General features: G+C 45.7%; 1 protein-coding gene across 1 annotated transcript in view; it reads left to right on the forward strand.

Moving 5' to 3' along the window:
- Positions 1–24,237, forward strand: part of mao (monoamine oxidase) — a 354,990-nt gene that overhangs the window by 120,448 nt on the left and 210,305 nt on the right. The window contains exon 2 of the mRNA XM_072513844.1: positions 4,259–4,353. Within this exon, the coding sequence (XP_072369945.1) occupies positions 4,259–4,353 (95 nt within the window). The remainder of the gene's footprint in view (positions 1–4,258; positions 4,354–24,237) is intronic.

The following is a 24,237-nucleotide window of genomic DNA, read 5'->3' on the forward strand; positions in this document are numbered from 1 at the left end:
TCAATTCTCAAATTTGCTGATGACACCACCGTAGTGGGTCGGATTTCAAACAATGACGAGACAGAGTACTGGAATGAGATAGAGAATCTGGTGAACTGGTGCGACGACAATAATCTCTCCCTCAATGTCGACAAAACGAAAGAGATTTTCATCGACTTCAGGAAGTGTAGTGGAGAACATACCCCTGTCTACATCAATGGGAACGAAGTAGAAAGGGTCGAGAGCTTCAAGTTTTTAGGTGTACAGATCACCAACAGCCTGTCCTGGTCCCCCCATGCCGACAAAATAGTTAAGAAAGCCCACCAACTACTTTCTCAGAAGACTAAGGAAATTTGGCATGTCAGCTACGACTGTCACTAACTTCTACAGATGCACCATAGAAATAATTATTTCTGGTTGTATCGCAGCTTGATATGGAGCCTGCTCTGCCCAAGACCGCAGGAAACTACAAAAGGTTGTGAATGTAGCCCAGTCCATCACGCAAACCAGCCTCCCATCCATTAAATTTCATAGAATTTACAGTGCAGAAGGAGGCCATTCGGCCCATCGAGTCTGCACCGGCTCTTGGAAAGAGCACCCTACCCAAGGTCAACACCTCCACCCTATCCCCATAACCCAGTAACCTCACCCAACACTAAGGGCAATTTTGGACACTAAGGGCAATTTATCATGGCCAATCCACCTAACCTGCACATCTTTGGACTGTGGGAGGAAACCGGAGCACCCGGAGGAAACCCACGCACACACGGGGAGGATGTGCAGACTCCGCACAGACAGTGACCCAAGCGGGAATCGAACCTGGGACCCTGGAGCTGTGAAGCAATTGTGCTATCCACAATGCTACCGTGCTGCTCCACTCTATCTATAATTCCTGCTGCTTCAGAAAGGCAGCCAGCATAATTAAGGGCCCCACGCACCCCGGACATATTCTCTTCCACCTTCTTCCGTCAGGAAAAAGATACCAAAGTTTGAGGTCACGTACCAACCGACTCAAGAACAGTTTCTTCCTTACTGCCATCAGACTTTTGAATGGACCTGCCTCGTATTAAATTGATCTTTTCTCTAGACCTTGCTATAACTGTAACATTATATTCTGCAGTCTCTCCTTCCTTTCCTATGTACGGTATGCATTTTTTGTACAGCGTGCAAGAAACAACACTTTTCACTGTATACTAATACATGTGACAATAATAAATCAAACCAAAATCAAATCAAATCAAACGTGCATCATTCCACATATTATTGGCAGATCATAGAATTCCTACAGTGCAGAATGGGCCATTTGGCCCATCAATTCTGCACCGACCCTCCCAAAGAACACCCTGTCTGCCGTTGTCTCTCCACCATCTCTTGCCCTCCTGGTCTACTTAAATCTCTGTCTCCATGTAAACTCCCACAGCCATTTTCATAGCTACCTCTTCAACCAAGGCACATCTAAATTTCAGTGGTCTGCATCAGTGACAAGACCATCTTTGACTGTTTCCTTCGCTCTCCCAGTATACAGATGGTCCTAAGTGATCCTGTTTCCTCATGCTTCGAACCCTGAAATAAATAAAGTCACTTAACAGCTGTACTTTCACATACCCAGCTGCTATTTTAAAGTTGTTTTCTGCTTAACCAGTAGCTCATACCAATCTTTTATATCCTAATTCCCATCAATACGTGTTTTTGTTCCCGTCCTGATCATTCTGTTTTACTCCAGTACAATGGCAATCACATGTGGGCCTAGCTGGGACACATACAATACCAGATCTGGCTGAACAACATTTAGGACAGAATATTCCAGCCTTTCCAGTTGGCAGGAGCCTCCAATCCTGCTGAAATTAATGGGCACTTAAATGAGCTGCCACGTTTCTGGCCCTGCCCTTGCCAAGACTACTTTAGCATTATCCTGCCATCTTTTCTCCTTTAACAGCCACGTCCTCAAACTCCTTCCCTTACCCCCTCCCCAACAAATCCCAGGAACACATGGCTTTTTTGAATAGCATCATTCCTCGTCTCATTCAGCTTTTATTTGCTCCCTCGCATCCCGTTTCTCACCAAGCCGAATCTCCCTGACTCTGAACCCGTATCTTACTCCAATTTCTCATCTTTTCCCGTGACCTTTTCAAATTATTCTTATCCACAGGGCCCAACTACTGCTCCTTGACCTTAATTCCCACTCAGCTGATGCCCACTCCACTTCCCCTTGCTAGTTAGCATTTTAAATGGTCGCCTGCTCTTGGTACTGTCCTCCTCCATGACATAATTTCCCTTCTCAAATAAACACCCCTCACTTTCCACTGACTATATCATTGTAAACATTCTCCGACTCCCTTTCCTCCCAAATTAATGCCCATCTTTCCAAAACATATCAGACGCTCTCCGACCTGGTTTCACATCTGTCACAGTGCTGAAAAGCCTCTAATAAAAGTTACAAATAGCATCCTCACTGGCTGTGACTGTGTTGCTAGCATAATAAAACCAGAAAATGATGGAAATATTCATCAGGTCTGACAGCTTCTGTTGAGAAAGAAGCAGTTAACTTTCCATGTCTATGGCCTTTCATCAGACTTTGAGCATTCACAGTATTTTGCTCTTGACCTGCTCTTGATCTAAATTAGTTCTCACCTTCCCAACACATCAAATATTAAACATCTCATCCTTGTGATTAAATATGGGTGGCACTGCAGCACAGTGGCATCAGAGCACCAGGGTCCCAGGTTCGATTACTGGCTTGGGTCACTGTCTGTGAGGAATCTGCACGTCCTCCCCGTGTCTGCATGGGTTTCCTCCGGGTGCTCCGGTTTCCTCCCACATGTCCTGAAAGATGTGCTGTTAGGTGAATTGGACATTCTGAATTTGCCCTCTGTGTACCCGAACAGGTGCCGGAGTGTGACGACTAAGGGATTTTCACTGTAATTCATTGCAGTGCTAATGTAAGCCTACTTGTGACACTAATAAAGATTATTATTATAATAAAATCTCTTCATGACTTTGTCTCACCCTACCGCTGTATCCGTTCATTAACCCTGCTATCATCCAAATCCCTGTTTCTCCATCTCCCTACTTTGCCCCAACATTGGTGGCTATGCCTTCAGCTGACTAAGTCCCATGTTGTTGAATTCTCTTCCTAAACACTCTTCCATTCTATTTCCCCCCCCTCCCAAATAAAAAACACCTCTTGGGTTAGTCTCTTAGTCACCCTGCAAAATAATATTTCATTCTTCTGTCTCAGTGGTCATTTTTGTCTCATTACCAGTGGGATTGTATTGGGATGATGTGCTGTGTTGAAGGTGCTGTGTACAAAAGTTGTAATTCTCATTGTTGGTTGAACTGGATTTGAACTCCTAATCCAAAATCAACTTCAGCACACCATCCAGTCCTCAGTTATTAAAACTTTTGTTTGCCGATTGCAATTTAAGCTTATATACCGCTTTTTTTTTCAATAAAGATGGTTTCACATGGTAATGTATTCAGATTTTGTGCAGCTCCACGTCATTAGCAGTGCTTTCTGAATGTGTTGAATTTTTGTTTGGTTCTAGAATAGCTCTTCTAGTAATGAAAGGAGCATTATGTGTGGAATATGGAGATAAGAAAAAATTTCACATGGAAGCTTAGTTCAGATTGAGTCACATCATATGAAAAAAGTTTAACCTTTTGAAATTTGGATGCATTTATACATTTTATGTTTAAAATAAAAAAAACGATTGAGTTTCTGGGTTTCAAAGATGCTGAAAGAATGAACCAAAGGTTTAAAAGTTATGTTTTGTTTTCTTGTATCATCTATGTATCACCCTAGGTGTATGGTGATTCAGCTTGCCAGGACTTATTAATAAAGGAGCAATGACAAAGCAGTTGGCCGCGGGAAACAATTTGCTTAGCTGCTGTGGGGGTGAATTTCCAGTCCACTCACTTTGTGGAAGATGTCTCTATCAGCCACTCAGTTATACCCTGCCATTCATGGCTGAGCTGCAACCTAATTTGCCTTGGTTCTATATTCCTTAATATGCTTGGCTAGCAAAAATCTATTGATTCAGCACTAATGGTATTAATTGAGCGAATATCTGATTTGGACCACTACTGCACTTATTAGCTATAATTGAGTTCTGTCAGGTTTAGCATTGCCACCTTGGCTGGCGAAGGTGGAAGTGAAGACCTCCTACATATTTTTACATGTCTTAATAACTACTGTTCTTCTTTTCCCCAATTTCAGAATATCTTATGGAATCACTATGGTTACTGTTTGAAGGTTTCCACTTTGTTTTTCATCCCTTAGGTCTGTCGGCAGCCAAACTGCTAACAGAATCTGGGCAGAAGGTGGTGGTGCTAGAGGCCCGTGATAGGGTTGGAGGCAGGACATTTACAATCAGAGTGAGTATGAACCATTGCAAAATAAACACTCCACATGTGTTATTATCTTAGAATTGCCACCATTTAGTAAGTGAAAAGTAAGTCTGGGAGCAAGTAAGTGGCAGGAATCTTAGCTTGGGTTCTGAAGTTTATTTTTCTGCCAGAAATAAATCATTGAAAACTTCAGTCACCTTAATCCTGAACTGCATACCCTTAGTAGGTTTGAAAATTCTTCAAAAGTCAGACTTTTGTTGATCTGGAGCACTAAGTCTTATTTCAAAGATTCATAGAACATAGAACAGAAAAATACAGCACAGAACAGGCCCTTCGGCCCACGATGTTTGTCCTAGATTAAGACCAAATTCATATAAGGACTGAGGTGCCTTGAGCCTTCTACTTACCTCCAGGAAAGATGTCCCTTCAAATCTCCTCCAACTATCCCACAGTTTTCGGGTCCTGCTTCAACACCGGTGTGTTGCTGACAGCTTGAGTGTAGCTGCCAGGGACCAGAACGTTCCTGATTCTAATGTTCTTTAACTCTGGAGTTTTGCATTTATCTTTCACACTCTGCTCAGCTTGGCTATCCCTAGAAGTTCAACTCACCATTAGAAATCCTCTTTTACCCCTGGTAGCCCGGACACGGATACTATTAGCATGGAGGGACTCAAAGTCCCCGAAGTCGGAGACCTGGCTATCGAATGTGGCTAGTTTTCTCTGTTTGGAGAAAATCAAGTTCGCCTTGAGAGGGTCACTGTTAGGGTTCACCCGGAGGTGGCAACCGTTCGTCGACTTCTTTGCAGAAATTTAATCATCAGCAGACGGGGGGCGGTGGGGGGGGGGGGGAGCAGTTTAGATTAGAGTAGGGGGTCAATATGGGTGGGACCTGCGCGAAAGGTAAATGGCTTTTGCACTTTGTTTATGGTTTCATGTATATTGTTTATTTTGTTGTTGTTACTGTACCAAAAATACCTCAATACAATGTTTAATAAAAAAAATGAAATTCGCTTTTCGCCAGCAAACAAAATTTAAATCGCATTCTGCTGGAAAGAAATGTTCCTTGTTCTGCAGCCAGATCGTTCTAAACTAAAACTAAACATCAAACCTCCTGAACATTGAACCACATCCAGAGACTACCCTAATAATTAACTTTTGCTTGACCTTTATTTCCTATTATTCTGTCCTTTATCTGTCCTTTCGTTCCTTATTCAATACATTGCTGAACATCCTTCCCAGTTCTATTGCGACCTGTTGCCCAACGGTAATGTTGAAACGAGGCACAGAATCTTTACAGTGCAGAAGGAAGCCATTCAGCCCATCAAGTCTGCACTGACCCTCTGAAAGAGCGCTCTACTTAGGCCCACTCCCCCGCCCTATCCCCATAACCCTGTAACTCTACCTAACCTGAACATCTTTGGACTGTGGGAGGAAACCTGATGAATGCATGCAGCCTTGTTAAATCGTTAAATTAGGGATCTGCCTGGTGAGAAGGAATAGGCCACTTGCTCTCCAACCCCCAACTTCCACCTTACCGATCTCCGTCAAAGTTAGAAGTGGCCGGTTCCAGGCAAGTTGAGTTCAGGTTTGAAACTTCCAACATTTTAACTTCCCATCCAATCCTAACCCACCTATTTTAAGGTTTCAAGTCTTGATCTGCTCAACCAGTTTCTCAATTCCACCTCCTAGTACACATGTTTTGAGCAAAATCTCCACTTCATCCATCCTACTCCTTCTGGTATAGCCCCCATGTTAGCATTTTCAAATCTAAGGGTCATGAATGTGTCTGGTGCAGAGCCGCTTCAAGTCATTCACCATTAATTCTGGCTGGACTTTATTAAGTGTTACTGGGTCTCACTCTACTCTGCTAAACCCATAAACTACTCCAGGATCATCCTGGAGAGCAAACATAAACTCCTCAGATAGCTTTCTGCACTTTCTGTCTCCTTTCTATGTCTCACTTCTTATCTACGCAACCCTCCCCTTCCCTTGGTCTTGGCTATCCCTAGAAGTTCAACTCACCATTAGAAATCCTCTTTTACCCCTGGTAGCCCGGACACGGATACTATTAGCATGGAGGGACTCAAAGTCCCTGAAGCCGGAGACCTGGCTATCGAATGTGGCTAGTTTTCTCTGTTTGGAGAAAATCAAGTTCGCCTTGAGAGGGTCACTGTTAGGGTTCACCCGGAGGTGGCAACCGTTCGTCGACTTCTTTGCGGAAATTTAATCATCAGCAGACGGGGGCGGATGAGCAGTTTAGATTAGATTAGGGGGTCAATATGGGTGGGACCTGCACGAAAGGTAAATGGCTTTTGCACTTTGTCTATGGTTTCATGTATATTGTTTATTTTGTTGTTGTTAATGTACCAAAAATACGTCAATACAATGTCTAATAAAAAAAATGAAATTCTCTTTTCGCCAGCAAACAAAATTTAAATCGCATTCTTCTGGAAAGAAATGTTCCTTGTTCTGCAGCCAGATCGTTCTAAACTAAAACTAAACATCAAACCTCCTGAACATTGAACCACATCCAGAGACTACCCTAATAATTAACTTTTGCTTGACCTTTATTTCCTATTATTCTGTCCTTTATCTGTCCTTTCGTTCCTTATTCAATACATTGCTGAACATCCTTCCCAGTTCTATTGCGACCTGTTGCCCAACGGTAATGTTGAAACGAGGCACAGAATCTTTACAGTGCAGAAGGAAGCCATTCAGCCCATCAAGTCTGCACTGACCCTCTGAAAGAGCGCTCTACTTAGGCCCACTCCCCCGCCCTATCCCCATAACCCTGTAACTCTACCTAACCTGAACATCTTTGGACTGTGGGAGGAAACCTGATGAATGCATGCAGCCTTGTTAAATCGTTAAATTAGGGATCTGCCTGGTGAGAAGGAATAGGCCACTTGCTCTCCAACCCCCAACTTCCACCTTACCGATCTCCGTCAAAGTTAGAAGTGGCCGGTTCCAGGCAAGTTGAGTTCAGGTTTGAAACTTCCAACATTTTAACTTCCCATCCAATCCTAACCCACCTATTTTAAGGTTTCAAGTCTTGATCTGCTCAACCAGTTTCTCAATTCCACCTCCTAGTACACATGTTTTGAGCAAAATCTCCACTTCATCCATCCTACTCCTTCTGGTATAGCCCCCATGTTAGCATTTTCAAATCTAAGGGTCATGAATGTGTCTGGTGCAGAGCCGCTTCAAGTCATTCACCATTAATTCTGGCTGGACTTTATTAAGTGTTACTGGGTCTCACTCTACTCTGCTAAACCCATAAACTACTCCAGGATCATCCTGGAGAGCAAACATAAACTCCTCAGATAGCTTTCTGCACTTTCTGTCTCCTTTCTATGTCTCACTTCTTATCTACGCAACCCTCCCCTTCCCTTGGTCTTGGCTATCCCTAGAAGTTCAACTCACCATTAGAAATCCTCTTTTACCCCTGGTAGCCCGGACACGGATACTATTAGCATGGAGGGACTCAAAGTCCCTGAAGCCGGAGACCTGGCTATCGAATGTGGCTAGTTTTCTCTGTTTGGAGAAAATCAAGTTCGCCTTGAGAGGGTCACTGTTAGGGTTCACCCGGAGGTGGCAACCGTTCGTCGACTTCTTTGCGGAAATTTAATCATCAGCAGACGGGGGCGGATGAGCAGTTTAGATTAGATTAGGGGGTCAATATGGGTGGGACCTGCACGAAAGGTAAATGGCTTTTGCACTTTGTCTATGGTTTCATGTATATTGTTTATTTTGTTGTTGTTAATGTACCAAAAATACGTCAATACAATGTCTAATAAAAAAAATGAAATTCTCTTTTCGCCAGCAAACAAAATTTAAATCGCATTCTTCTGGAAAGAAATGTTCCTTGTTCTGCAGCCAGATCGTTCTAAACTAAAACTAAACATCAAACCTCCTGAACATTGAACCACATCCAGAGACTACCCTAATAATTAACTTTTGCTTGACCTTTATTTCCTATTATTCTGTCCTTTATCTGTCCTTTCGTTCCTTATTCAATACATTGCTGAACATCCTTCCCAGTTCTATTGCGACCTGTTGCCCAACGGTAATGTTGAAACGAGGCACAGAATCTTTACAGTGCAGAAGGAAGCCATTCAGCCCATCAAGTCTGCACTGACCCTCTGAAAGAGCGCCCTACTTAGGCCCACTCCCCCGCCCTATCCCCATAACCCTGTAACTCTACCTAACCTGAACATCTTTGGACTGTGGGAGGAAACCTGATGAATGCATGCAGCCTTGTTAAATCGTTAAATTAGGGATCTGCCTGTTGAGAAGGAATAGGCCACTTGCTCTCCAACCCCCAACTTCCACCTTACCGATCTCCGTCAAAGTCAGAAGTGGCCGGTTCCAGGCAAGTTGAGTTCAGGTTTGAAACTTCCAACATTTTAACTTCCCATCCAATCCTAACCCACCTATTTTAAGGTTTCAAGTCTTGATCTGCTCAACCAGTTTCTCAATTCCACCTCCTAGTACACATGTTTTGAGCAAAATCTCCACTTCATCCATCCTACTCCTTCTGGTATAGCCCCCATGTTAGCATTTTCAAATCTAAGGGTCATGAATGTGTCTGGTGCAGAGCCGCTTCAAGTCATTCACCATTAATTCTGGCTGGACTTTATTAAGTGTTACTGGGTCTCACTCTACTCTGCTAAACCCATAAACTACTCCAGGATCATCCTGGAGAGCAAACATAAACTCCTCAGATAGCTTTCTGCACTTTCTGTCTCCTTTCTATGTCTCACTTCTTATCTACGCAACCCTCCCCTTCCCTTGGTCTTGGCTATCCCTAGAAGTTCAACTCACCATTAGAAATCCTCTTTTACCCCTGGTAGCCCGGACACGGATACTATTAGCATGGAGGGACTCAAAGTCCCTGAAGCCGGAGACCTGGCTATCGAATGTGGCTAGTTTTCTCTGTTTGGAGAAAATCAAGTTCGCCTTGAGAGGGTCACTGTTAGGGTTCACCCGGAGGTGGCAACCGTTCGTCGACTTCTTTGCGGAAATTTAATCATCAGCAGACGGGGGGCGGGGGAGCAGTTTAGATTCGAGTAGGGGGTCAATATGGGTGGGACCTGCACGAAAGGTAAATGGCTTTTGCACTTTGTTTATGGTTTCATGTATATTGTTTATTTTGTTGTTGTTACTGTACCAAAAATACCTCAATACAATGTTTAATAAAAAAAATGAAATTCTCTTTTCGCCAGCAAACAAAATTTAAATCACATTCTGCTGGAAAGAAATGTTCCTTGTTCTGCAGCCAGATCGTTCTAAACTAAAACTAAACATCAAACCTCCTGAACATTGAACCACATCCAGAGACTACCCTAATAATTAACTTTTGCTTGACCTTTATTTCCTATTATTCTGTCCTTTATCTGTCCTTTCGTTCCTTATTCAATACATTGCTGAACATCCTTCCCAGTTCTATTGCGACCTGTTGCCCAACGGTAATGTTGAAACGAGGCACAGAATCTTTACAGTGCAGAAGGAAGCCATTCAGCCCATCAAGTCTGCACTGACCCTCTGAAAGAGCGCTCTACTTAGGCCCACTCCCCCGCCCTATCCCCATAACCCTGTAACTCTACCTAACCTGAACATCTTTGGACTGTGGGAGGAAACCTGATGAATGCATGCAGCCTTGTTAAATCGTTAAATTAGGGATCTGCCTGTTGAGAAGGAATAGGCCACTTGCTCTCCAACCCCCAACTTCCACCTTACCGATCTCCGTCAAAGTCAGAAGTGGCCGGTTCCAGGCAAGTTGAGTTCAGGTTTGAAACTTCCAACATTTTAACTTCCCATCCAATCCTAACCCACCTATTTTAAGGTTTCAAGTCTTGATCTGCTCAACCAGTTTCTCAATTCCACCTCCTAGTACACATGTTTTGAGCAAAATCTCCACTTCATCCATCCTACTCCTTCTGGTATAGCCCCCATGTTAGCATTTTCAAATCTAAGGGTCATGAATGTGTCTGGTGCAGAGCCGCTTCAAGTCATTCACCATTAATTCTGGCTGGACTTTATTAAGTGTTACTGGGTCTCACTCTACTCTGCTAAACCCATAAACTACTCCAGGATCATCCTGGAGAGCAAACATAAACTCCTCAGATAGCTTTCTGCACTTTCTGTCTCCTTTCTATGTCTCACTTCTTATCTACGCAACCCTCCCCTTCCCTTGGTCTTGGCTATCCCTAGAAGTTCAACTCACCATTAGAAATCCTCTTTTACCCCTGGTAGCCCGGACACGGATACTATTAGCATGGAGGGACTCAAAGTCCCCGAAGCCGGAGACCTGGCTATCGAATGTGGCTAGTTTTCTCTGTTTGGAGAAAATCAAGTTCGCCTTGAGAGGGTCACTGTTAGGGTTCACCCGGAGGTGGCAACCGTTCGTCGACTTCTTTGCGGAAATTTAATCATCAGCAGACGGGGGCGGATGAGCAGTTTAGATTAGAGTAGGGGGTCAATATGGGTGGGACCTGCACGAAAGGTAAATGGCTTTTGCACTTTGTCTATGGTTTCATGTATATTGTTTATTTTGTTGTTGTTAATGTACCAAAAATACGTCAATACAATGTCTAATAAAAAAAATGAAATTCTCTTTTCGCCAGCAAACAAAATTTAAATCGCATTCTTCTGGAAAGAAATGTTCCTTGTTCTGCAGCCAGATCGTTCTAAACTAAAACTAAACATCAAACCTCCTGAACATTGAACCACATCCAGAGACTACCCTAATAATTAACTTTTGCTTGACCTTTATTTCCTATTATTCTGTCCTTTATCTGTCCTTTCGTTCCTTATTCAATACATTGCTGAACATCCTTCCCAGTTCTATTGCGACCTGTTGCCCAACGGTAATGTTGAAACGAGGCACAGAATCTTTACAGTGCAGAAGGAAGCCATTCAGCCCATCAAGTCTGCACTGACCCTCTGAAAGAGCGCCCTACTTAGGCCCACTCCCCCGCCCTATCCCCATAACCCTGTAACTCTACCTAACCTGAACATCTTTGGACTGTGGGAGGAAACCTGATGAATGCATGCAGCCTTGTTAAATCGTTAAATTAGGGATCTGCCTGTTGAGAAGGAATAGGCCACTTGCTCTCCAACCCCCAACTTCCACCTTACCGATCTCCGTCAAAGTCAGAAGTGGCCGGTTCCAGGCAAGTTGAGTTCAGGTTTGAAACTTCCAACATTTTAACTTCCCATCCAATCCTAACCCACCTATTTTAAGGTTTCAAGTCTTGATCTGCTCAACCAGTTTCTCAATTCCACCTCCTAGTACACATGTTTTGAGCAAAATCTCCACTTCATCCATCCTACTCCTTCTGGTATAGCCCCCATGTTAGCATTTTCAAATCTAAGGGTCATGAATGTGTCTGGTGCAGAGCCGCTTCAAGTCATTCACCATTAATTCTGGCTGGACTTTATTAAGTGTTACTGGGTCTCACTCTACTCTGCTAAAACCATAAACTACTCCAGGATCATCCTGGAGAGCAAACATAAACTCCTCAGATAGCTTTCTGCACTTTCTGTCTCCTTTCTATGTCTCACTTCTTATCTACGCAACCCTCCCCTTCCCTTGGTCTTGGCTATCCCTAGAAGTTCAACTCACCATTAGAAATCCTCTTTTACCCCTGGTAGCCCGGACACGGATACTATTAGCATGGAGGGACTCAAAGTCCCCGAAGCCGGAGACCTGGCTATCGAATGTGGCTAGTTTTCTCTGTTTGGAGAAAATCAAGTTCGCCTTGAGAGGGTCACTGTTAGGGTTCACCCGGAGGTGGCAACCGTTCGTCGACTTCTTTGCGGAAATTTAATCATCAGCAGACGGGGGCGGATGAGCAGTTTAGATTAGAGTAGGGGGTCAATATGGGTGGGACCTGCACGAAAGGTAAATGGCTTTTGCACTTTGTCTATGGTTTCATGTATATTGTTTATTTTGTTGTTGTTAATGTACCAAAAATACGTCAATACAATGTCTAATAAAAAAAATGAAATTCTCTTTTCGCCAGCAAACAAAATTTAAATCGCATTCTTCTGGAAAGAAATGTTCCTTGTTCTGCAGCCAGATCGTTCTAAACTAAAACTAAACATCAAACCTCCTGAACATTGAACCACATCCAGAGACTACCCTAATAATTAACTTTTGCTTGACCTTTATTTCCTATTATTCTGTCCTTTATCTGTCCTTTCGTTCCTTATTCAATACATTGCTGAACATCCTTCCCAGTTCTATTGCGACCTGTTGCCCAACGGTAATGTTGAAACGAGGCACAGAATCTTTACAGTGCAGAAGGAAGCCATTCAGCCCATCAAGTCTGCACTGACCCTCTGAAAGAGCGCCCTACTTAGGCCCACTCCCCCGCCCTATCCCCATAACCCTGTAACTCTACCTAACCTGAACATCTTTGGACTGTGGGAGGAAACCTGATGAATGCATGCAGCCTTGTTAAATCGTTAAATTAGGGATCTGCCTGTTGAGAAGGAATAGGCCACTTGCTCTCCAACCCCCAACTTCCACCTTACCGATCTCCGTCAAAGTCAGAAGTGGCCGGTTCCAGGCAAGTTGAGTTCAGGTTTGAAACTTCCAACATTTTAACTTCCCATCCAATCCTAACCCACCTATTTTAAGGTTTCAAGTCTTGATCTGCTCAACCAGTTTCTCAATTCCACCTCCTAGTACACATGTTTTGAGCAAAATCTCCACTTCATCCATCCTACTCCTTCTGGTATAGCCCCCATGTTAGCATTTTCAAATCTAAGGGTCATGAATGTGTCTGGTGCAGAGCCGCTTCAAGTCATTCACCATTAATTCTGGCTGGACTTTATTAAGTGTTACTGGGTCTCACTCTACTCTGCTAAAACCATAAACTACTCCAGGATCATCCTGGAGAGCAAACATAAACTCCTCAGATAGCTTTCTGCACTTTCTGTCTCCTTTCTATGTCTCACTTCTTATCTACGCAACCCTCCCCTTCCCTTGGTCTTGGCTATCCCTAGAAGTTCAACTCACCATTAGAAATCCTCTTTTACCCCTGGTAGCCCGGACACGGATACTATTAGCATGGAGGGACTCAAAGTCCCCGAAGCCGGAGACCTGGCTATCGAATGTGGCTAGTTTTCTCTGTTTGGAGAAAATCAAGTTCGCCTTGAGAGGGTCACTGTTAGGGTTCACCCGGAGGTGGCAACCGTTCGTCGACTTCTTTGCGGAAATTTAATCATCAGCAGACGGGGGCGGGGGAGCAGTTTAGATTAGAGTAGGGGGTCAATATGGGTGGGACCTGCACGAAAGGTAAATGGCTTTTGCACTTTGTCTATGGTTTCATGTATATTGTTTATTTTGTTGTTGTTACTGTACCAAAAATACGTCAATACAATGTTTAATAAAAAAAATGAAATTCTCTTTTCGCCAGCAAACAAAATTTAAATCGCATTCTTCTGGAAAGAAATGTTCCTTGTTCTGCAGCCAGATCGTTCTAAACTAAAACTAAACATCAAACCTCCTGAACATTGAACCACATCCAGAGACTACCCTAATAATTAACTTTTGCTTGACCTTTATTTCCTATTATTCTGTCCTTTATCTGTCCTTTCGTTCCTTATTCAATACATTGCTGAACATCCTTCCCAGTTCTATTGCGACCTGTTGCCCAACGGTAATGTTGAAACGAGGCACAGAATCTTTACAGTGCAGAAGGAAGCCATTCAGCCCATCAAGTCTGCACTGACCCTCTGAAAGAGCGCCCTACTTAGGCCCACTCCCCCGCCCTATCCCCATAACCCTGTAACTCTACCTAACCTGAACATCTTTGGACTGTGGGAGGAAACCTGATGAATGCATGCAGCCTTGTTAAATCGTTAAATTAGGGATCTGCCTGTTGAGAAGGAATAGGCCACTTGCTCTCCAACCCCCAACTTCCACCTTACCGATCTCCGTCAAAGTCAGAAGTGGCCGGTTCCAGGCAAGTTGAGTTCAGGTTTGAAACTTCCAACATTTTAACTTCCCATCCAATCCTAACCCACCTATTTTAAGGTTTCAAGTCTTGATCTGCTCAACCAGTTTCTCAATTCCACCTCCTAGTACACATGTTTTGAGCAAAATCTCCACTTCATCCATCCTACTCCTTCTGGTATAGCCCCCATGTTAGCATTTTCAAATCTAAGGGTCATGAATGTGTCTGGTGCAGAGCCGCTTCAAGTCATTCACCATTAATTCTGGCTGGACTTTATTAAGTGTTACTGGGTCTCACTCTACTCTGCTAAAACCATAAACTACTCCAGGATCATCCTGGAGAGCAAACATAAACTCCTCAGATAGCTTTCTGCACTTTCTGTCTCCTTTCTATGTCTCACTTCTTATCTACGCAACCCTCCCCTTCCCTTGGTCTTGGCTATCCCTAGAAGTTCAACTCACCATTAGAAATCCTCTTTTACCCCTGGTAGCCCGGACACGGATACTATTAGCATGGAGGGACTCAAAGTTCCCGAAGCCGGAGACCTGGCTATCGAATGTGGCTAGTTTTCTCTGTTTGGAGAAAATCAAGTTCGCCTTGAGAGGGTCACTGTTAGGGTTCACCTGGAGGTGGCAACCGTTCGTCGACTTCTTTGCGGAAATTTAATCATCAGCAGACGGGGGCGGGGGAGCAGTTTAGATTAGAGTAGGGGGTCAATATGGGTGGGACCTGCACGAAAGGTAAATGGCTTTTGCACTTTGTCTATGGTTTCATGTATATTGTTTATTTTGTTGTTGTTACTGTACCAAAAATACGTCAATACAATGTTTAATAAAAAAAATGAAATTCTCTTTTCGCCAGCAAACAAAATTTAAATCGCATTCTTCTGGAAAGAAATGTTCCTTGTTCTGCAGCCAGATCGTTCTAAACTAAAACTAAACATCAAACCTCCTGAACATTGAACCACATCCAGAGACTACCCTAATAATTAACTTTTGCTTGACCTTTATTTCCTATTATTCTGTCCTTTATCTGTCCTTTCGTTCCTTATTCAATACATTGCTGAACATCCTTCCCAGTTCTATTGCGACCTGTTGCCCAACGGTAATGTTGAAACGAGGCACAGAATCTTTACAGTGCAGAAGGAAGCCATTCAGCCCATCAAGTCTGCACTGACCCTCTGAAAGAGCGCCCTACTTAGGCCCACTCCCCCGCCCTATCCCCATAACCCTGTAACTCTACCTAACCTGAACATCTTTGGACTGTGGGAGGAAACCTGATGAATGCATGCAGCCTTGTTAAATCGTTAAATTAGGGATCTGCCTGTTGAGAAGGAATAGGCCACTTGCTCTCCAACCCCCAACTTCCACCTTACCGATCTCCGTCAAAGTCAGAAGTGGCCGGTTCCAGGCAAGTTGAGTTCAGGTTTGAAACTTCCAACATTTTAACTTCCCATCCAATCCTAACCCACCTATTTTAAGGTTTCAAGTCTTGATCTGCTCAACCAGTTTCTCAATTCCACCTTCTAGTACACATGTTTTGAGCAAAATCTCCACTTCATCCATCCTACTCCTTCTGGTATAGCCCCCATGTTAGCATTTTCAAATCTAAGGGTCATGAATGTGTCTGGTGCAGAGCCGCTTCAAGTCATTCACCATTAATTCTGGCTGGACTTTATTAAGTGTTACTGGGTCTCACTCTACTCTGCTAAAACCATAAACTACTCCAGGATCATCCTGGAGTGCAAACATAAACTCCTCAGATAGCTTTCTGCACTTTCTGTCTCCTTTCTATGTCTCACTTCTTATCTACGCAACCCTCCCCTTCCCTTGGTCTTGGCTATCCCTAGAAGTTCAACTCACCATTAGAAATCCTCTTTTACCCCTGGTAGCCCGGACACGGATACTATTAGCATGGAGGGACTCAAAGTCCCCGAAGTCGGAGACCTGGCTATCGAATGTGGCTAGTTTTCTCTGTTTGGAGAAAATCAAGTTCGCCTTGAGAGGGTCACTGTTAGGGTTCACCCGGAGGTGGCAACCATTCGTCGACTTCTTTGCGGAAATTTAATCATCAGCAGACGGGGGCGGGGGAGCAGTTTAGATTAGAGTAGGGGGTCAATATGGGTGGGACCTGCACGAAAGGTAAATGGCTTTTGCACTTTGTTTATGGTTTCATGTATATTGTTTATTTTGTTGTTGTTACTGTACCAAAAATACCTCAATACAATGTTTAATAAAAAAAATGAAATTCTCTTTTCGCCAGCAAACAAAATTTAAATCGCATTCTTCTGGAAAGAAATGTTCCTTGTTCTGCAGCCAGATCGTTCTAAACTAAAACTAAACATCAAACCTCCTGAACATTGAACCACATCCAGAGACTACCCTAATAATTAACTTTTGCTTGACCTTTATTTCCTATTATTCTGTCCTTTATCTGTCCTTTCGTTCCTTATTCAATACATTGCTGAACATCCTTCCCAGTTCTATTGCGACCTGTTGCCCAACGGTAATGTTGAAACGAGGCACAGAATCTTTACAGTGCAGAAGGAAGCCATTCAGCCCATCAAGTCTGCACTGACCCTCTGAAAGAGCGCCCTACTTAGGCCCACTCCCCCGCCCTATCCCCATAACCCTGTAACTCTACCTAACCTGAACATCTTTGGACTGTGGGAGGAAACCTGATGAATGCATGCAGCCTTGTTAAATCGTTAAATTAGGGATCTGCCTGTTGAGAAGGAATAGGCCACTTGCTCTCCAACCCCCAACTTCCACCTTACCGATCTCCGTCAAAGTCAGAAGTGGCCGGTTCCAGGCAAGTTGAGTTCAGGTTTGAAACTTCCAACATTTTAACTTCCCATCCAATCCTAACCCACCTATTTTAAGGTTTCAAGTCTTGATCTGCTCAACCAGTTTCTCAATTCCACCTTCTAGTACACATGTTTTGAGCAAAATCTCCACTTCATCCATCCTACTCCTTCTGGTATAGCCCCCATGTTAGCATTTTCAAATCTAAGGGTCATGAATGTGTCTGGTGCAGAGCCGCTTCAAGTCATTCACCATTAATTCTGGCTGGACTTTATTAAGTGTTACTGGGTCTCACTCTACTCTGCTAAAACCATAAACTACTCCAGGATCATCCTGGAGTGCAAACATAAACTCCTCAGATAGCTTTCTGCACTTTCTGTCTCCTTTCTATGTCTCACTTCTTATCTACGCAACCCTCCCCTTCCCTTGGTCTTGGCTATCCCTAGAAGTTCAACTCACCATTAGAAATCCTCTTTTACCCCTGGTAGCCCGGACACGGATACTATTAGCATGGAGGGACTCAAAGTCCCCGAAGTCGGAGACCTGGCTATCGAATGTGGCTAGTTTTCTCTGTTTGGAGAAAATCAAGTTCGCCTTGAGAGGGTCACTGTTAGGGTTCACCCGGAGGTGGCAACCATTCGTCGACTTCTTTGCGGAAATTTAATCATCAGCAGACGGGGGCGGGGGAGCAGTTTAGATTAGAGTAGGGGGTCAATATGGGTGGGACCTGCACGAAAGGTAAATGGCTTTTGCACTTTGTTTATGGTTTCATGTATATTGTTTATTTTGTTGTTGTTACTGTACCAAAAATACGTCAATACAATGTTTAATTAAAAAAATGAAATTCTCTTTTCGCCAGCAAACAAAATTTAAATCGCATTCTTCTGGAAAGAAATGTTCCTTGTTCTGCAGCCAGATCGTTCTAAACTAAAACTAAACATCAAACCTCCTGAACATTGAACCACATCCAGAGACTACCCTAATAATTAACTTTTGCTTGACCTTTATTTCCTATTATTCTGTCCTTTATCTGTCCTTTCGTTCCTTATTCAATACATTGCTGAACATCCTTCCCAGTTCTATTGCGACCTGTTGCCCAACGGTAATGTTGAAACGAGGCACAGAATCTTTACAGTGCAGAAGGAAGCCATTCAGCCCATCAAGTCTGCACTGACCCTCTGAAAGAGCGCCCTACTTAGGCCCACTCCCCCGCCCTATCCCCATAACCCTGTAACTCTACCTAACCTGAACATCTTTGGACTGTGGGAGGAAACCTGATGAATGCATGCAGCCTTGTTAAATCGTTAAATTAGGGATCTGCCTGTTGAGAAGGAATAGGCCACTTGCTCTCCAACCCCCAACTTCCACCTTACCGATCTCCGTCAAAGTCAGAAGTGGCCGGTTCCAGGCAAGTTGAGTTCAGGTTTGAAACTTCCAACATTTTAACTTCCCATCCAATCCTAACCCACCTATTTTAAGGTTTCAAGTCTTGATCTGCTCAACCAGTTTCTCAATTCCACCTTCTAGTACACATGTTTTGAGCAAAATCTCCACTTCATCCATCCTACTCCTTCTGGTATAGCCCCCATGTTAGCATTTTCAAATCTAAGGGTCATGAATGTGTCTGGTGCAGAGCCGCTTCAAGTCATTCACCATTAATTCTGGCTGGACTTTATTAAGTGTTACTGGGTCTCACTCTACTCTGCTAAAACCATAAACTACTCCAGGATCATCCTGGAGTGCAAACATAAACTCCTCAGATAGCTTTCTGCACTTTCTGTCTCCTTTCTATGTCTCACTTCTTATCTACGCAACCCTCCCCTTCCCTTGGTCTTGGCTATCCCTAGAAGTTCAACTCACCATTAGAAATCCTCTTTTACCCCTGGTAGCCCGGACACGGATACTATTAGCATGGAGGGACTCAAAGTCCCCGAAGTCGGAGACCTGGCTATCGAATGTGGCTAGTTTTCTCTGTTTGGAGAAAATCAAGTTCGCCTTGAGAGGGTCACTGTTAGGGTTCACCCGGAGGTGGCAACCATTCGTCGACTTCTTTGCGGAAATTTAATCATCAGCAGACGGGGGCGGGGGAGCAGTTTAGATTAGAGTAGGGGGTCAATATGGGTGGGACCTGCACGAAAGGTAAATGGCTTTTGCACTTTGTTTATGGTTTCATGTATATTGTTTATTTTGTTGTTGTTACTGTACCAAAAATACCTCAATACAATGTTTAATAAAAAAAATGAAATTCTCTTTTCGCCAGCAAACAAAATTTAAATCGCATTCTTCTGGAAAGAAATGTTCCTTGTTCTGCAGCCAGATCGTTCTAAACTAAAACTAAACATCAAACCTCCTGAACATTGAACCACATCCAGAGACTACCCTAATAATTAACTTTTGCTTGACCTTTATTTCCTATTATTCTGTCCTTTATCTGTCCTTTCGTTCCTTATTCAATACATTGCTGAACATCCTTCCCAGTTCTATTGCGACCTGTTGCCCAACGGTAATGTTGAAACGAGGCACAGAATCTTTACAGTGCAGAAGGAAGCCATTCAGCCCATCAAGTCTGCACTGACCCTCTGAAAGAGCGCCCTACTTAGGCCCACTCCCCCGCCCTATCCCCATAACCCTGTAACTCTACCTAACCTGAACATCTTTGGACTGTGGGAGGAAACCTGATGAATGCATGCAGCCTTGTTAAATCGTTAAATTAGGGATCTGCCTGTTGAGAAGGAATAGGCCACTTGCTTTCCAACCCCCAACTTCCACCTTACCGATCTCCGTCAAAGTCAGAAGTGGCCGGTTCCAGGCAAGTTGAGTTCAGGTTTGAAACTTTAAACATTTTAACTTCCCATCCAATCCTAACCCACCTATTTTAAGGTTTCAAGTCTTGATCTGCTCAACCAGTTTCTCAATTCCACCTTCTAGTACACATGTTTTGAGCAAAATCTCCACTTCATCCATCCTACTCCTTCTGGTATAGCCCCCATGTTAGCATTTTCAAATCTAAGGGTCATGAATGTGTCTGGTGCAGAGCCGCTTCAAGTCATTCACCATTAATTCTGGCTGGACTTTATTAAGTGTTACTGGGTCTCACTCTACTCTGCTAAAACCATAAACTACTCCAGGATCATCCTGGAGAGCAAACATAAACTCCTCAGATAGCTTTCTGCACTTTCTGTCTCCTTTCTATGTCTCACTTCTTATCTACGCAACCCTCCCCTTCTCTTGGTCCATCGTTTTCTTTACATTCTCTCAACCCAACATACAGCATGAAAGGGTAACTGAAAATTCCTCTCAATTAATTGCTATTGCAGGAGAACCTTCCGCTGACAATTCGCAATGATGACTTGTAAATATTTGAAGTTTAAAAGGCATCGAGAAACAATTGGACAAAAATGCACAAATGTTTATTACCTTAATTTCCAGAGAGTTGACCTTTTTGTTTGGATTGATATTTTTGTTACTGTAAAGAAGAAATATTTCAAGCCGCCAACATTTTTAAAAATTGATTTTCGGGCGGCGCTGATTAGGCCTGCATTTATTGCCCATCCTTGGTTGTCCTTCAGAAGGTGATGGTAAGTTGCCCTCTTGAACTGCTGCAATCCTTGACGTGTATGTACACCCACTGTGCTATTAGGGAGGGAGTTCCAGGATGTTGCCCCAGCGACAGCGAAGGAACAGCGATATATTCCCAAGTCAGGATGGTGAGTGACTTGGAGGCGAACCTCCAGGTGGTGGAGTTCCCACATATCTGCTACTCTTGTCTTTCTAGATGGTAGTGGTTGTGCGTTTGGAAGGTGCTTCTAAGGAACCTTGATGAGTTACCGCAGTGCATCTCGTGCTGCCACTTTGTCGGTAGTGGAGGGTTTGAATGTTTGTGGAAGGGGGAGCAATCAAGTGGGTTGCTTTGTCCTGGATGGTGTTGAGCTTCTTGAGTGATGTTGGAGCTGCATTCATCCAGGCAAGCGGAGAGTATTCCATTACACTCCTGTCTTGTGTCTTGTCGATGGTGAACAGGCTTTGGGGGTCAGGAGGTGAATTACTCACCTAGGATTCCTAGGGCGGGATTCTCCGATAATCGGTGTGATGGCTGGAACCCGGCGCCAAAAACGGCATGAATCACTCCGGCATCGGGTCCCCTGAAATGTCGGAAATTCTCCGGCCCGGAATGGGCGAGCAACGGTGTGATGCCATTTGCAATGGCGTCACCCGTCACGGACGCGCGACGTCGCAGCACAAAAGACCCCCCCCCCCACACAGAGACCCATCAAAATGGCTGCCCGCCGTGCAGCGCCGAGGTTCCAGGAGCGGGACATCGAGGCGTTCCTGGACGCAGTGGAGCAGAGGAGGGAGGCCCTGTACCCCGGAGACGGCCGCAGGGTCGCACCACGCCTCAGCTGGCGCCTGTGGAGGAAGGTGGCAGAGGCTGTCAGCGCCGTGGCTGTAACAGCCAGGACAGGCGTCCAGTGCCACAAGAAGGTCAATGACCTAGTCAGGGCAGCCAGGGTGAGCAACCCCCCACCTCCGATGTGCGGCACAACCCTAGGTGCAACTGACATGGCTGCACCCACCCGTGCAGCCTGCAGTGGCAGGATGGGTTGTGAACCTCTGCCAACATACACACAACCGCTGGTCCGCATGTATATGTCTGCCTAACACTGTTGCCCTTTATCCCTGCCACCCGCCCGGTCCCCACAGGAGAAGCGCGCACACAACAACCGGGAGCGTGAAAGGACCGGTGGGGGTCCACCTGAACTGCGACCACTCACCATCCATGAGGAGAGGGCCCTGGAATTCGCAGGCAGACCCGAGGGCCGGGAAGTTGCGGATGCAGAGGGTGGGGGCGCACCACCAAGTGAGAGCCCCCATCGCCTGCCCTCCTTTTCCCCTTCTCCCATATCCCCCAGAACATCCTTCCCCATATCCCCTTTCCCCATATCCCCCTTCCCAAATCCCCCATAGCCCCCTTCCCCCATATCCCCCATCCTCCATATCCCCCTTATTCCCCTTCCCCCATATCCTGCTTCCTCAAACCCCCATATCCCCATTCCCCCATATACCCCTTCCCCCATATCTAGCTTATCCCCTTCTCCATATCCTCCATATCCCTTATATCCCCCTTCCCCCATATCCCCATATTAGCCTTCCCACATATCCCCCTTCCCCCATATTCCCCTTCCCCCATATCACCTTCTCCCATATCCCCCTTCCCCATATCCCCCTTTCCCCCATATCCTCCTTTCCGCCACAGCCCCCTTCCCCCATATCCCCTTCCCCATATCCTCTATACCCCCCTTCCCCCATATCCCCTTCCCCTATATCCCCCTTCCCCATATCCCCCTTCCCCCATATACCCCTTCCCCATATACCCGTATCCCCCTTCCTCCATATTCCCCATATCCCCCTTCCCCCATATCCCCGTCCCCCATATCCCCCGTCCCCCATATCCCCCGTCCCCCATATCCCCCTTCCCCCATATCCCCCTTCCCCCATATCCCCCTTCCCCAATACCCCCCTTCCCCCATATCCTCCATATCCCCTATATCCCCATACCCCCTTCCCCATATCCTCATATCCTCTTTCCCCCATATCCCCCTTCCCCCATATCCCCTTTCCCCATATCCCCTTCCCCATATCCCCTTCCCCATATCCCTCTTCCCCATATCCCCCTTCTCCATATTCCCCATATCCCCCTTCCCCCATATCCCCCTTCCCCATATCCCCCTCCCCCATATACCCCATGTCCCCATTCCCACACATACCCCCTTTTCCCCCTTCCCCCAGATCCCCTTCCCCATTACCCCCTTCCCCATATCCCCCTTCCCCCATATCCCCCTCCCCTATATCCCCCATATCCCCTTCCCCCATATCCCCCTTCCCCCATATCCCCTTCCCCCATATCCCCTTCCCCCATATCCCCTTCCCCCATATCCCCCTTCCCCATATACCCCTTTGCCCATATCCCCATATTCTCCTTCCCCATATCCCCCTTCCCCATATACCTCATATCCCCTTCCCCATATTCCCATTCCCCCATATCCCCCTGCCCCATATCCCCATTCCCCCATATCCCCCTGCCCCCATATCCCCATAATCCCCCTGCCCCCATATCCCCCATATCCACTTCCCCCATATCCCCCTTCCCCCATATCCCTCTTCCCCATTTCCCCCTTATCCCCATAACTCCCTTCCTTCTCCATATTCCCCTTCCCCCATATCCCCCTTCCCCATATCCCCGATATCCCCTTCCCAATATCTTGCTTCCCCATATCCCCCTTCCCCCATATCCCCCATATCCCCCTTCTCCCATATCCCCCTTCCCCCATATCCCCCTTCCCCCATATCCCCCTTGCCCCCGATCCCCGTCTGCGTGTCTAACCATGCATGCTGTATTGTGTATTGCAGGACCAAATGTCGACACACCCATCCCCGCGGATGCCGACCGCCCCCAGGACGATCCAGAGCGGCCACGAGTCTGGGACAGACCCGGCCCATCAGGCACACGACGCCCCCAGGACGATCCAGGGCGACCACGAGCAAGAGACAGACCCGGCCCATCAGGCATACGAGAGCCCCCAGGACTATCCAGGGTGGCCACAAGCCAGGGACAGACCCAGAGCACCAGGGAGACGATGCCCCCACCTCGTGCGAGTGGGGCGACGCCGGCGGGCTAGACCCAGCGACGAGGGGGGCAGCCACAGGAACAGGCCCCCGTCGCAGCCGACCCAGGACACCCCTACCCAGGACACCCCTACCCAGGGCACCCCTACCCAGGGCACCCCTACCCAGGGCACCCCTATCCAGACATGCGCCAGAACACACCGGCAGTCCTGCGCATGCGCCACCTCAGGCTGTCCCACGGCGGCCCTTCGCCGCCAACCCGTCCGCCGCCGGCCTAGCCCCTGGAAATGCGGAGGATTCCGCAATATCCAGGCAGCCTGACGCAGGAGTGGTTCGCGCCGCTCTTGGAACCGGCGTCGGGCCATTCCGCCAAGTGCGGGAGAATCCCGCCCACTGTTTCTGCATTTGCACTTGTGCCTCCCTGAGTTTAAAAAATTTTTTAAAAAAAAATTTAGAGTACCCAATTCATTTTATCCAATTAAGGGACAATTTAGGGTAGACAGTCCACCTAGCCT

This window comes from Scyliorhinus torazame, chromosome 8 (assembly GCF_047496885.1).
Source record: "Scyliorhinus torazame isolate Kashiwa2021f chromosome 8, sScyTor2.1, whole genome shotgun sequence".
Lineage (NCBI taxonomy): Eukaryota > Metazoa > Chordata > Chondrichthyes > Carcharhiniformes > Scyliorhinidae > Scyliorhinus > Scyliorhinus torazame.